Raw genomic sequence first — 15,210 nt, 5'->3', positions numbered from 1 at the left:
TTGAAATGAAAATGATTTCTTAATGTCTAGTGACATATAGGGCCATTTTATGATTAATTGATATAAATTTCTTACATACTGTTCCTTTAAGGTTGATATTCACAAACATCTTGCTACAATTAGAATGAAAATGGAGCAGTAATACTGTACTTATAACATTGTGAAGGTCAGATTAAATTGCTGAGTGCAGACCCCGTAGGAGGGTGTCAGTGAAAGCCAAAATATCTCAAAATGGCTGCTGACTTCTCACAACAACGGCATCAGTTGCATCAATTGGAGCCAGTAGGGATCATCAGGTGGAGCCGTTGTATCAAGGCCCCACCCATTTCCCCATTTTCAAACACAAAAATCTATGCTGGGTTGTTTCAACCCAAAATCCTGGGTTGTTTTAACATCTTATGCTGCGTTCAGACCAGCCGCGGTAAAGGCATCAAGCACGAGTGATTTCAATGTTAAGTCAATGTGAAGACGCGTTGACGCGCATCTGGAGGTCAAACAGCGCGAATTAGCCGTTTAGTGTGGCGCGGTGGACGTGACTCCGCCTCATTGGCATTCTAGTTCGCGAGAATTAAGCGTTGCCGTGGGAAACGCGCAAGTTGAAAATTTGGAACTTTGGTGAAAAACATGCCACGTTAACCAATCACGAGCTTTCTTTAGTAGTGACGCGAAGTCGCAGAAGCCCCTCCCATGACGCGAATTTCCGTGTGAATGTCTCGATGACTAGCATTTCACGCACGAATGAAGCAAGTAAACTCACAATATTCAAGTGGTAAATTAGACGCGGTAGACGCGAATTTGATGCCTCAAACGCGGCTGGTGTGAACCCACAGTTATGGTTTAATTGTATCCAATGGCTGTATTCGTTCCTTTTTGACCCAACGCTGGGTTGAAAATATCCCAGCATTAGAGTAGTGCATCTAATAACCAACTTAAACCAAACCTTTTTGTAAAATGAACACTTAAAAGTACATCAACATGATAAGAACTAAAATAACAGAAACTATTGTTAGGAAAAAATAATTGGAAAATTGTCTCTCATCCCATTCATTTACATGTAGAGGGCTGGGTTTATAACCTAGACTGCAGCCAGCCACCAGAGGGCGATTGAAATGTTTTGGCTTCACTTTTTAGGACGTGTGTTGCACTTCTGTTTTGGACTCTAATAGGGTTGTGCCGATAGACGATAGTACATCGCAGTGGTTCTCAAACTTTTTCCGCGTGCGGCCCCCCTTGTGTACGGTGCATTCCTTCACGGCCCCCCCAAAGAAAAGTTATGACAAAAACTGTTCTAAAATGTAACATTTTAATTAAACAAAACATATTACGTTATACAAAGTAGTGCTGTTGGTTAGTAGCCTTATTTTTTTAGGTTTAATAACACAGAATTCATGATAAATGAATGTATTTTGTAAAATTTCATAAAACTGGGGCCCCCCTGGCACCATCTCGCGGCCCCCCTGGGTGCCCCGGACCCCAGTTTGAGAACCACTGGTATAGCGTATCGACGATCGTCAGACATATCGCCAATAGCAGGCTTTCACCATGATAGTTGGCGATAGTTATTATTATTATCATCATCTTTGCGCAGAGAGCTTGTAACCCATGCAAATTCCTTCTTGTACACACCTGGACTTAATGCGCACATCTTGGACTCTTGCTCGGACCTTGCGTCATGGACTCCTAGAATTTGAACTTGGAATGTGCACTCGGATTATTGGCATCACTTTTACGGTGCCCTTGCTTCTTTTTTTGTCCATCAATCAAGTGACTTGTCATAAATGAGTAAAAAATGAACAAATAAATAAATGAGTACACTACTGCCCCGCCCCCCCAGGTACTAGCGTGTATCGCGATCTCAAAGGCTGACGAAAGTACGATCTCAAAATGGGGCATATCGCCCAACACTAGGACTCTATGAACATTACAAGTTGTTGCCTTACTGGAATTTTAAATCACATATCCATAGTTACCACACCTGTGCTCAGTGCAAAATAATTAGTCTCGTTTTTAATACCCCGATGATCCATTATGCCTGTGTGGAGGGCTGCATGCTGCCACTTGCATTTCTGAGCTTTTTGTATTCCCTGGACAGCATTGTTTGTTAATGACCATTTGGTTGGTCTCTATGGTTTGTGGTCTCCATGAGTGTTGAGAGTTTTTTTTAAATTCATAATCATAGGTTTCATTAAATTGACTTTTCTTCTTGCCTGGACTGACTTTTATGTTTTGTTGTTTTTAATAAATCCATTTAGATCTACACTTTACTGTTTTTCATATGAAGTTTTAATCTATACTTGCTATCTACACTAAACATATGGCTTTTCTATTGCTTCATCAATTTTAATTTCTCTGTTGAGTATTCAGTTAATGAAGTTATTAGCACTAAAATGACTATTACTGAATATTTCATGTCATTAATGGTGCATTCACACTGGAGTATTTAATCCTGACTCAAGTCTGTCTGCTTTGTTCCCTTACAAAAAATAACCATGTTTTTTGTGGTAAAAGTTTATATGTTTTTCGTAGTGTATTGATAACTATTAGCAAAACATGGTTTTATTACAGTAACCATGGTTTAACTATTAATTAAGGATATTTTGTGATAAGCATGGTTTTACTATAGTAGCCATGGTTTTTACCATGGTTATTTTTTGTAAGGGTTGGTGTAAAAGCTGTTGGTATAAAAAGTTGGTATAAAAACGATCCATCCAGGATTGTTTTGGTGATAACTCTGACGTATTCCCCCCTCAGGTCATTACCTACAGTAACTACAGTGGCAAACATCTGCCACAGGCAGAATCGGACTTGGGTTCGAACCAAATGATCGAACGATGTGTAAAAACAGCCTGGATTTATGGTTTTATAACCCTGTAGTATCTCCGTTGCTCATAAATATTGCATTATTTAAATTACATTGTTGTAGATCATTTAAATAATTAACATTTAACGCCCCTAAAATATTCATAAGATGATGTAAAGCCTATTAACCAGTCAGACGGCCCCATAAGGAGCAATGGCGATATCTCCTGCCGGTTTCTCTGTGTCCACGCACTGTGTTTACTGTGCCAGGACATTGACCTTTAATATCTTCCTGTTGTTGTTTGTTACCTCGAGCCCTGACAAACCTAGCAAGCGCAAAGCTTCTGTGATCTTTAAGCAGCCAAGCTCAGGGACGTCCCCCGAAGGTTCTCTACTGGCTAACTCTCAACCCCATGAAAAAACAATTAGTCCACTTCATAAGAATTGATTAGCATGCTAATGAACGTGCAACACTTTCTCATCACAGGAGGGTTTGGCGAGGGTAATGAGGGGAGAGGCTGCTCTCTGCACCGGTCCCGTCCAGCTGGTGGTTATGCATGCTGAGAGGCTACATCGATCTTAGAGAAATCTTATTACATGCTCCAGACGCTGTGCGCAAATGTGTAGCTTTGAGCCGAGAGAGGAGTGAAGAACGTTTTCGAATGTAATGTCGTTAAAAGGCCGCAATGATGTCCACAGCCCGGGTCTAAATTATTTCCTCTTTTTTAAAAAGCGGCAAAGTGAGATGAAATGCAAACTTATCGCTGCTGATCCTGGTTAAAGAGGCAGATTCCAGTCTTTGTTATATGCAGACTGTTGTACATTTATTATGTTGCCAAAACACCTTTCAACCATAATTTGTAAGTAAGAAGTATTAAGTGAGACAACCAAGATTTTGGTCACCAAAGTGTTTTTCAGAACTGGTTTGGCACAATGTAGGAGTAGCAGGACTAAAGAGGTGAAATCGAATTTTGGTATAGTCTGTTTTTTGCAAAGTATAGTTTATTTGACTATATACGTGTACAGCGACAAAATGCAATTAATCTCCTGGGCTACATACTACATTTTCCTGTACGAGCATGCGCAACCTACCATAGATATGTATAAAGGCTAGATGTCTTATGGCGGAGTCTCTAACGTCATCACCTGGCGGCCATCTTACTTCAGACAGCTCGCTCACTCGTAGCATTGAGTTTAATGGTGCAGGTACTTTTAAATGACCTTAACTTGCTCAATTTTCAAACGGTTTGGTTTTTTACAAACGTTATTAATGTGGCTATAATTCTGGATGCTTTAACATGTTTCATGAATTGTTTATTTATTTTTAGTATAAGTATGCAGTGTCATAGGTACATCTTTGACGTTTATAACAAACCAAATCGTTTGAAAATCGGTAAAAATTAAGCAAGTTATGGTCATTTAAAAGTACCTGCATCATTAAAACTCAATGCTACGAGTGAGCAACTGCCCTGTGGTAAGATGGCCGCCAAAATGCGGACGTTCCACTCAATTGGCCAGCAGCACGGGCGAGAATTCTAGCCTTTATACATATTTATGCGACCTACCATGTATGTTGGGTTTCAAAAATCCAGCACATGGAAATTGATTCACGTGCACTGTACGCGGACCCTCGCGTCCACGTAAAAAGTAGACCATACTTTGGCCTTAAAGGAATACTTCACTTTCTTAAAAAAATCCTGATAATTTACTCACTACCATGTCATCCAAAATGTTTGTCTTTCTTTGTTCAGTCAAGAAGAAATAAAGTTTTTTTTAGGAAAACATTCCATCATTTTTTTTCAATATAATAGACTTTATTGGACCTCAACAGTTTACAGTTTCAATGCAGTTTAAAATTGCAGTTTTACCACAGTTTCAAATGGGTCTAAATGATTCCAAACGAGGCATAAGGGTCTTATCCAGTGAAATGATTGTCATTTTTGGCAAGAAAATTAAAAATATGCACTTTTAAAAACCTCTCGTCTTGCACTAGTTGTGTGATGTTCCAGCGTGACCTCATGTATTGCTTAAAGGCGGAGTGCACAGTGTTTGAAAGCCAATGTTGACATTTGAAATCACCTGAGCAAACATTGCCCTACCCCAATCAAATCTGGACCTTCTTTTGATAGACCCGCCACACACATACGCAGCCCGGCAAGGATGTCGGTTAGTACACACGCCCCTTACTGCTGATTGGCTACAAGTGTGTTTTGGTAGTCGGCCCAACTCCCTTTTCCAAAGCGTTTTTCAAACATTGTGCACTCCGCCTTTAAAGGAGTAGTCCACTTTAGAGATGGCGTCCATTGACTTTTTATAGTAGGAAAAAAAATACTATGGAAAGTCAATGGGCCCCATCTATAAAGTGGACTACTCCTTTAAGCATGTCGACAAGGTCACGCATTTCATATGCGAATCTACCACCCCAGTTTTTACAAGTGTAAATATGCACATCGTTTTGTTTTAAAAGTGCACATTTTCTTTTTCTTTTTTACGAAAATGACTATTGTTTCATTAGATAAGACCCTTATGCCTCTTTTGGGATCATTTGGAGCCCTTTGAAGCTGTATTGAAACTGCAATTTTAAACTGCATTGAAACTGTAAACTGTTGGGGTCCAATAAAGTCTATTAAATTGAAAAAATCCTGGATTGTTTTCCTTAAAAAAATTCATTTCTTCTTGACTAAACAAAGAAAGACATAAACAACTTGGATGACATGGGGGTAAGTAAATAATCAGGATTATTTTTATGAAAGTGGAATATTCCTTTAAGTGTGTAAACAACCCCTAGGGCTCTATTTTAACAATCTAAGCACATTGTCTAAAGCGCACAGCGCAACGTCTAAATGGGCGTGTCCGAATCCACTTTTGCTAGTTTAACGACGGGAAAAATGGTTTGTGCGCCGAGCGCATGGTCAAAAAGGGTTGATCCTTTTTTTTATGAGTATTGGGAGTATTTTGGGCGTAACGTGCAATAAACCAATGAGAGCTCTCATCCCCTTTAAAAGCCAGTTGCGCTGGCGCGATGTCTAATCCCTATTTAGATGGCAGACTTTGTAAACTGAAAAACTAAGTGGAGGAAGAAGATCCCCAGTTTAAGATTAATGTAAAATAATTCTGTTGTTTTTCACTTGTATTAAAATTTTTATTTTTTTATTAAAATCTTTAAATCCCGTTTTCTTTTAGTCATGGAAGTAAAAAAGCACGCTTTTAATTACTTTTAATGTTTGGCTATCCAATATCATCAAAAAACTATTTACATGTATGTAAGAAAAGGTTTGTACTCTAAAAATACTTTATTTGTAACAAACAGGAGATAAGAATTTACAAACAGCTTGTTTCAGCACTTGGACAGCGTCAGGTTTTTTTAAGCATTACTTAAAATGCTTCTCATCTCACCATATCCGCAGGTACAGAGTCATCATATACAATAAATCCGTGAGGTAGCATTTAAAAAAAAAAATATTACTAATGCGCTCTTTAAATAACAAAAAACATATTGCGCCATTGACTTTAGACTTTAGAGCAGGTTTTTGTTGGTCAATTGCGTAGTCTATATTAGTTGCCTCAAAATAGCAACGCGCCAACAATGCGCCTGAACACACCTCGTTTTTACATCAGAACGCCCATGGGCGCAAAAGGGGGCGCAAATATATTTGCTATTTAAACAACGTGGCGCTAAATATGAAAATGATAATTGCGCAGGGTGGAAACTAGCTAAAGACACTTGCATCGCGCATTGCGCTGCATTGCGCTGCATTGCGCCGGTTGTAAGATAGAGCCCTTAGTGTCAATTTGGGAGCAGTGAAGCAATGGTCACATGTGCACCTCGGCAGGGTACTGATCAGGGTCTTTGGTCCATAATACAATCCTGACTGTTGCTCTCTTAATACAATCTCTCTTTCTCTATCAAGTGAAAAGGTTAAGACTGGTATCAAATCAGGTGTAAAGCACTCATGCTTCGCCTGCCTCTGCCACTTTTTATCAACGCATCCACCTCTGTCTTTCTTTGCCTTCATGCCAGAACTACATATTTACCGCATTGAATTTGCCAAAGGCAATCAAATAAGTGTCAAGATGTTGATGGGTGAGAGACAGAGAGAGATGCACTTTGAAGTCAAATGTGTCTTAAGCATGCTCTCACGGCTTATAGGTGCAACTACTGCAGCATCTTGACATTTCTGCACTTCTTGACAAAAAAAATGAACGATAAAGATAACGATGTTCCAAAAAGACAGCAAATATTTCCTTTAAATGTGCATGAAACATTTTGATAAGCATGATTGCATAGTAGCACTAGATTCTTATAGACAACATTTTTTATAGTTATTTCTGCTAATATAATATCTTTATGGAAAATTTGATACAGAAGCTTATGCAGGGATGGAAATTTGTCACTTTTTGGTGAAATATGCCGTTTTGGATCCCAAATAGGTCAATTTAGTGATTCGTCTAGATCTGATGAGTTTTTGAAAATGGGGGTGAAGGGGCGTCTGAAAGGTCGGTCTTTTGAATGGGTTGAGGTGAATGAAATTAAGAAAATTATGTCCAGCTGTTACGGTTACAATGTCAAATCACTATTCATTTTGGCTTGGGTTAGGTTTTACATTTATAATCACTTCATTTGCTGCCAGAGTTTATGCAATTTGCACAGGTTGAACGTACTCAACTCATGAATCAATGTTAAAGGAACAGTATGTAAGAAATGTATATCAATTAATCATAAAATGGCCCTGATATGTCACTAGACATTAAGAAATCATTTTCATTTCAAATACTTATATCATTGACAGCAGTGGTCTGGCCAGGATATTGTCATTTAAAAAGTGGAGTTGCAGCCCTCACTGATGTTTATGTTGTCATTTTGTGTATTGGCCACCAGTTGTGTGATTGCAGTACCAGTTTTATCCACAAGTTTTGTGATTGCAATACCAGTTTTGGCCACAATCCTACATACTGTTCCTTTAAATATAGTTGTATTGTGACAAATTATGAAGCAGACACATACACAATTAAAACCTGCTTGTCTTTGTTAACTACATTTATGCTGTTAAGTACTTACTGTATTTTTAGTTATGTGTGTTAACTCGTGGCATGCCGAAGCGACTTGCGGTGTCCATGCGGTTTAATTTAACAAAACGCAACAAACTAAAACACACAGATGTGTTTTGATTGTTCATTACTTGTAATCAACAAGTTCTTGACTTATCTCGAAGTCAGACAGCGCGTTTATCGGCTACAGTTACCCAATTGTGAATGAACTGAAGAACATAGACCAATAATGTTCAGAATTGTCTGCTTTGTAACCTTGAATGAACCCGCATCAAATGGAGAAAAACAAGTGCCTCTAGTAGGGGTGACCCCGAATAGTCGAAGATTCGATGCATCGATAGGAGAATCCTGATTCGACTACCAATCTCACAGTCGAATCGTCGCAGATGTGTTATGAAATGAGGCTCATTCAATTTCGGCCGTATATGGGTGCACACATTATATGATTTAACATATAACAGCTTTCTCACAATATATCAATATACTGCATATTATGATAATGCTGCAAATAATATGTGAAGTAGCAGCTTTCAATAAATATTTTTAAAATGCGTTAATAAATCCAACAACCCCTGTGACCGGGCTACACGTCCATAAGAGGTCTCTTTGTTAATAAAGCCTTGCCTCTTTGTTTCGACATTTAAAAGACAAAGCTGGCAAATTAAACTATGACTTTCGTTCTTTTAATAATTTTTCTATATTTTATTTCATTTATAAATCACTTTGGGTTATCTGATTTAACTATTTGGCTTGTGTTTTGTTTCCGTGCACTTGAGGCATTTTGCATATTTGTTCTGCACTTTGTTACTTCTGACCTTATTTTATTAAAAAATTGTATTTATTATAAACGTAAATTCCGATCTAATTTAAGTATGTAAATTTTGGATAGCTTTTCGTTGTATCGATGTTGCGCTATTGCGTGCTGGCCATGCCTGCGTATGTAATTTAGCCGAACGGGCTAGGTGCTCTGCGTCTCATATTTAGGAGTTCATCAAACTAAACATTAAAAAACGGATGTTTTTCGACGAGTATAAGTTATTAAAATGTATTTAAAACAGAGTGGTTATATTGTCTATCTTAAAGTTAAACTACAAAACAGGTAAGTCGTTTTTTTATTTCGGTGATGAAACGGAAACTAGTATCTGCACCGTGACCGAACCTATTTCTGCCTGACACGAATGTCTTTCTTGTGATTTAATATTATGGTCGGTGTTCACTTTCAAATGATAGCAAAGAGATTCCTGAAATAAATAATATCATCCGGTCTTTCTGTATCTAAAGTGAATACAGAGATGATCAAAGTCAAAGCAAGCAAGCAGGTATTTCTGTGCTAAATAATAACGCGTAGTGTCTATAAAATCATTAATTTCAGTGTTTTTCTTGTTATAAATTAAAGTTTAATGAATTGTATATAAAGATTAGTTTTTATCATTTACAGTCACAATCACAAATTATTTGTCATTTCTCATTTGTCGGATTTTTTTGGTCATGACTGCTTTGACGCGCTATCTCCAAATTAAATAAAAACACTTAATTGTAGCCGGAGTTTCCAAGGCAGGATCACCTTTGTTATTTTTTTAGGTTTAGTTATCAAAATGTATTTTTGTGTGATGTTCTGTAGATCGTGGCTTTAAAATGTTATGAGGAATAATTAAACAAATGTTGCCTTACATTTTACCTTAAAAAAATATATATAAACGCATCGTCAGTTTTGTCTTCGTTTATTACTTGAAAGACAGTTTTGGTCACTTTATCAGACAGTTGTTTATGAGTGCTGCTTGTGAAAGAAAATAAAAGTTACCAATTTGTACCTGGTCTGGCCCCCTCCCAACCCATGCACACAAACATAGATGATTCGACTATTGGTCGACTATGGAAAGATTCGAAAATTCTGATTCGAATATGTAAATCCTTAGTCGAGGACACCCCTAGCCTCTAGTGGACACTTGGACCAAAATTTGCAGTGATATGTACCAGGAGAAATATATTTGATGTTATGCTGAATGTAGGTACATAAATTATGAGGTACATAATTTCTATGAGCCTATGTAAACCGTATCGTCACTTATTGGTATTATGGGGAACAGTAATGAGACAGCGAATTTTGTAAGAGACAGGCCACCAAAGGGCATGCATACCAAAATCCTTATCAGAATCTGACTAAAAATAAATTAAATCCATAATATAGCCCTTTGCACTCTATTTCATTTGTACCATTCATAATATTATGCGGTCCACACACAAAAATAGTTTATTAGGATAAACGCCCTATGTAGAAGTATAGGCAGAGTTATGAAAGAATGGATTTTAAAATTAGAGCTATGACCCATAAAATGGACATTAAATGGACAAAGAAAATGCAACAAAACTCAAATTTACCAGGAGGTGATAGAGGTGGCAAAACCCATGTTTAGCAAGACCTCAGGACAAAATCTCAATCAGAAGAAATGATGGTATTAACATACAAATAGAAAACCTCTTGAAATAACATCAGACAGCATTGTCTGAATGAACTACATTCAGCTGACACAAGACAAGACAGCATGTTTAATGGGAAATAATGAATCTTAACAGGATTACAGTGGGTTGTTAAAAAGTGAAACATGTTATAAAAAAATATTGCTCAAAGAAAAATATAGCCTGCTACCTATAAAGGATAATTTAACTGGCAGAGCAATCAGCAACACCAGGTCATGGGTTTGATTTACTAGGCAGCACACAAAGTGGTAAAAATGTATACTTGAATGTACTACAAGTTGGTTTAAATTAAAGTGTCTGCAAAATGCATAAACATAACATTTTCCCTATTATTTACCCACTGTCATGTAGCTTTATAATTCTTAAAACTGGGTCTACTTCCTATAAGCCCAGAGAATGTGCATCCATTCTTCACAAAAGTAATCCACATGGATCCGGGGGAAAAATAAAGGTCTTATGAGGTTAATCTGTGTGATTTTGTAAGATAAAGGTCTATTTGAAACGTTACAAACTAGCCTCCGGTAAAATCCAACACTCATTGACCAAACAGTAACGTAGTGTACGAAGCTCATGATCCGGTGAGAAAAGACTCTCGTGAGAACCGTGCGTTGTGAGTTGTTTTACAGAGAAGGATTACTCAATATCTTCTTGTCTTATATCGAAATCCTTTGCCATTTTCTTTAAAATTCTTGTTTAAACTTGTGACTGGCGTTGATGTTTTGCTCTCTGCTCTGTGGCTCTGCCCCCCGCATTCGTCACTACGCCAATAGCTGGGTTTCCATCCAAATGTGATGCAAATCTTTTCAAAATTCGCAAAAAAAGAAAAACAAAGAAATGTGAATTAGGGGCATTTCCATCAAGATGTTTGAGCGAATGAAGGTGGTATTGGGTAACCTAGTAACCAACAGTAAACAAAAAAATGTACGCGTGGGAATGTATTTGCCATGCTTCAGCCTGTAATTGCCAAATTAAATGCTGTGCATAGAAGAAGGAATGCAGACTTTTTATGAAGGCACTAGCAGTAAGGACAGTGCGACGAAGTCGAGCCCCATATATGATAAAGATAACTCCAGCGGAAACAGATGGTCAGTCCCATGGGTTTAATGTTCGCTACGTCAGAATTAATTCGGCAAATCTGTTTCCATCTCCCATTTTTCGCATTTATTTTTTTTCCGCATAAATCAAAAACCACCTCAAGCGAGTATAAAAACATAGCTTGTGCTAATCCGAATCAAGTGATTTGTTTCCACCACTCGTTTTTGATGTGATATTTTAAAATTTCCATAAACAATGGTGATGGAAACATGGCTACTGTAACACTACGCATTGTATTTGGGACAACATGTGCTCACTAGGCTAAAACTCTTTAGTGAATGCAAAGGAGTCTAAGGTGGCGTTGTTATGGGAAGCTAGTTATTTTCGTTTGTAAAGTTTTAAATACGGAAAATTATCTTACAAAATTGCTTTGATTACCCTGAAAAGGCCTGTATTTATATCCTGGAGCCATTTGAATTTCTTTTGTGAAAGATGGATGCACATTCTTTGGGCTTGAAGGAAGTGGACCCCATTTATAACAATTGACCTATTGATAAGCCCCCCCCGTTTACATTTAACTCTTTCCCTGCCAGCGTTTTTAAAAAAAGTTGCCAGCTAGCGCCAGCGTTTTTCATGATTTTCACAAAAGTTTAATGCCTTCCAGAAAATGTTCTTCTTTAAATATATAAACAAACAATATATCAGATGAAAGAACAGACCCTCTGCTTTCAAAAAAAAAAAAAAAAAAAGTTTTATCCTACCTTCATTAGTTCTCTTGTAATCACCTCTCAAACATGGGTAGGTTTCTTTAAAAACACCCAATTTTGAGCAAAAAGCTGAGATTATTCCATTTTTGCGAAGGACTTTTGATAGAGATCAGATGCAGAGAGATCTTTAAAATAAACACGGAGTTCTTTCTCTTTCACGTGAGGCGCTACTTTCGGGTTGTATAAGTTGCGGAAGTGCTAATAGTGATAATAGCGGTATTGCAGAAAGACGGAAAATCTCGTCATTGGCGGGGAAGCGTTTTCTCTTAATTGACTAGATATCTCGTCAATGGCGGCGAAAGAGTTAAACAGTTTAATATGGAGAGGCATTGAACTTTAGCTAACGTTAGGACAAGCTATCTAAGCCTGGTTTGGTACAAAATGAATGTGATTAAATAAGTTGGGATGATGTTGGCACAGATAAAAGCAATGGGTCTCATTCACTAAGCATGCGTACACACAATTTTGTTCGTAAAATGTACGTTTAACCAACAAATCACGAATCAACAAAAACTTTCATACTAAATTTTTTTTTAAATGTATGCAAAAACGTAGGAACAACTTCCACATGTACGCAATAATCATGAACAAGATAAATATATAACACCGATATATAATATTATAGGGTTCTTTTTCTTTGTTCATGATTATTGCATACAGTACGTGCGTCTAAGTCGTTCTTACGTTTTTGCAAACATTTAGAATAAATTTTAGTATGAACGTTTTTGTTGATTCATGATTTGATAGTTAAAACATCCAAACGCACATTTCACAAACAAATTTGTGCGTATGCATGCTTAGTGAATGAGACCCATTGTTCCTACTCAACTGCCACTGGGTCATCTGCGTTTAAGGGGTGGAGCTTAGCGATAGGTCAATTATAAAGCTTGGAAGAGCTAGAACATAACTCTAAAATTACGAAAAATGTGTTTGTCTGAAAAATGATGGACATTTTCGGGCGAACTATCCCTTTAACAGCATACAGGTTTTGTAAAATGTAAGGGTAAATAAAATGTAAACAATTAGGCCTGAATAATGACTAATGTTATTATTATTGTTTTTTTTTAGTTTAGCTCTTCTGGTAATGCTTTTTCCTGGCTTAGAAATCTTGGTTACTTGAGCAGACAGAAAAACACTTCACAGATTGTACGTGAAAAGACCATCAAAGGCCCGACAAATTACACATGATAATACAAAGGTTTGCAAAAGTAGGGATGTGATGCTGTCTGTCTTATAACACGTCTGTCTTAAAACACAATAACCAAAACACCTGGCTGGTGCAACCTACGCAGAGCTCAAACAACTCCTGAATATGCAGTCTAGACATAAAAAAGCCGGACAAAGCCGGTTCTTGGTCTGAAAGGAGGACATGTTGTGCTTTTGCCCACAAACTGAGATGCACTTTTGAACCTTGCATCCTTAGTGCACGTGCATTGAGAGCATTTATTGTGCGTGTGTGTGTGTAATGTTTACTAATGTGTTCTCAATGTAAACCCCTATTTATCGTGCCAACGAAGAGATGGAGTGAGGGGAATGTTAAAGGAATAGTTTACCAAAAACATTCCATCATTTTTTACTAGCCCTCATCCCTGTAAACCTTTTGTTTTTGTTTTTTTGAAAAATTTTCCGGTCTTCTGCAACCTTATGATAGATTTCTGTCAGAACAGCCCACGATTTAAGCCATTTTTCTTTTACAATATCCCTTTGCTGAAGTTTGCACCTAGACCATGCACACATCTAGAATTTTAAAAGCCAAAGTGGTTGTTTACTTGAACGACACGAGGATGATTAAATCATTTTTCATTTCAACACAGAGATGATTTTACAGTTTCAACTTTTTCCTTATTTCTAAATGGATCAATCTTTTACCATAGGCTGAGCTACAGAAGATGAGGCAACAGGCACAGGAGACAAAACAGTTCATTGAGAAACAGGAGGCAGAGGAACACAAGCTGCTGAAGATCATAGCGGACGCTGATGCTGAGAAGCTCCATCAGAAGAAAGAGCTTGATCAGGTACAATACACGCGGGTGAAAGGTTCCTATTGCATCATTGGTCACTTGTTCGACAGCGTTTTACTCTAGGGATTAAAGAGTGTAATTTCAGTTCACTCAAAAGTCATTAGGCCTGAAGTCTTACTTCTGAGAGGGCCGAAGGGACCCGGGGTCAACCTATCTTTAAAAGCACCCAGAGGAAATGAAGGGGGGGACCACTGGTGAGGCCAGAATAGGTATTGGCATTTTGAAGAATTTAGAGCTTCTGATGTCAGTCTGGAAGGAGAATAAGAAATTTACTCAGCTGACCACTAATGCACATAGTAGACACTGTGTCATTTACACAGACAATGCGCTGTTTTGAAACTTAGCAAATTGCTTTGATAGATCTACTAACTACAAAGGAAAATCACCATTCTGTAATGCAACAAATAAGCTATTGACTTTGAAAGCAGCTCAGAGGGGCGTACAAATACTGCAGAAGTCAGGATAGGAGAGTAAATATATTTTACGTGTTGAGTCCGGTGGGAATCCGGCCCGGAGTTGTCTGCTGGCTGGGTTTTACATATTTTCCATTTGCCTTCATTTTTCTGTAATATGAACAGAAATTATATTTATAGTATGAAGATTACAATGGAAGTTTGTGGAGCAAGCATTGTGTGAAAAATGTTTAACGTATATGCAAAACTTGATATTTTTACACAATGATAATGTGTGTTAACTTAAGACTTAATGAAATTGCTTACTAATATTTACTTGTCTGTCTCAAGTTATCGTCTTATTTAAACGTTCACATGATACAAAAGGATACATGGAACAATCCACAGAAACTACATTATACTTTTTAAACGGACACTCCACTTTTTTTGAAAATATGCTCATTTTCCAGCTCCCCTAGAGTTAAACATTTGATTTTTACCATTTGGAATCCATTCAGCTGATCTCCGGGTCTGGCGCTAGCACTTTTAGCATAGCTTAGCATAATCCATTGAATCTGATTAGACCATTAGCATCACGCCTAGACACTAGCCAAAGAGTTTCAATATTTTTCCTATTACAAAAAACTTGATCCTTCTATAGTTACATCG

At 37.5% G+C, this 15,210-nt stretch overlaps 1 protein-coding gene across 1 annotated transcript in view; it reads left to right on the top strand.

The window, feature by feature from the left end:
• Positions 1 to 15,210, top strand: part of LOC135786148 (cilia- and flagella-associated protein 58) — a 138,309-nt gene that overhangs the window by 51,319 nt on the left and 71,780 nt on the right. Inside the window, exon 14 of the mRNA XM_065295840.2 lies at positions 14,003 to 14,143. Within this exon, the coding sequence (XP_065151912.2) occupies positions 14,003 to 14,143 (141 nt within the window). The remainder of the gene's footprint in view (positions 1 to 14,002; positions 14,144 to 15,210) is intronic.

Source organism: Paramisgurnus dabryanus, chromosome 4 (genome assembly GCF_030506205.2).
Source record: "Paramisgurnus dabryanus chromosome 4, PD_genome_1.1, whole genome shotgun sequence".
Taxonomy (NCBI): Eukaryota; Metazoa; Chordata; class Actinopteri; order Cypriniformes; family Cobitidae; genus Paramisgurnus; species Paramisgurnus dabryanus.
Note: the sequence above shows the minus strand (reverse complement) of the source record. Positions and strands in the feature narration are given on the sequence as shown.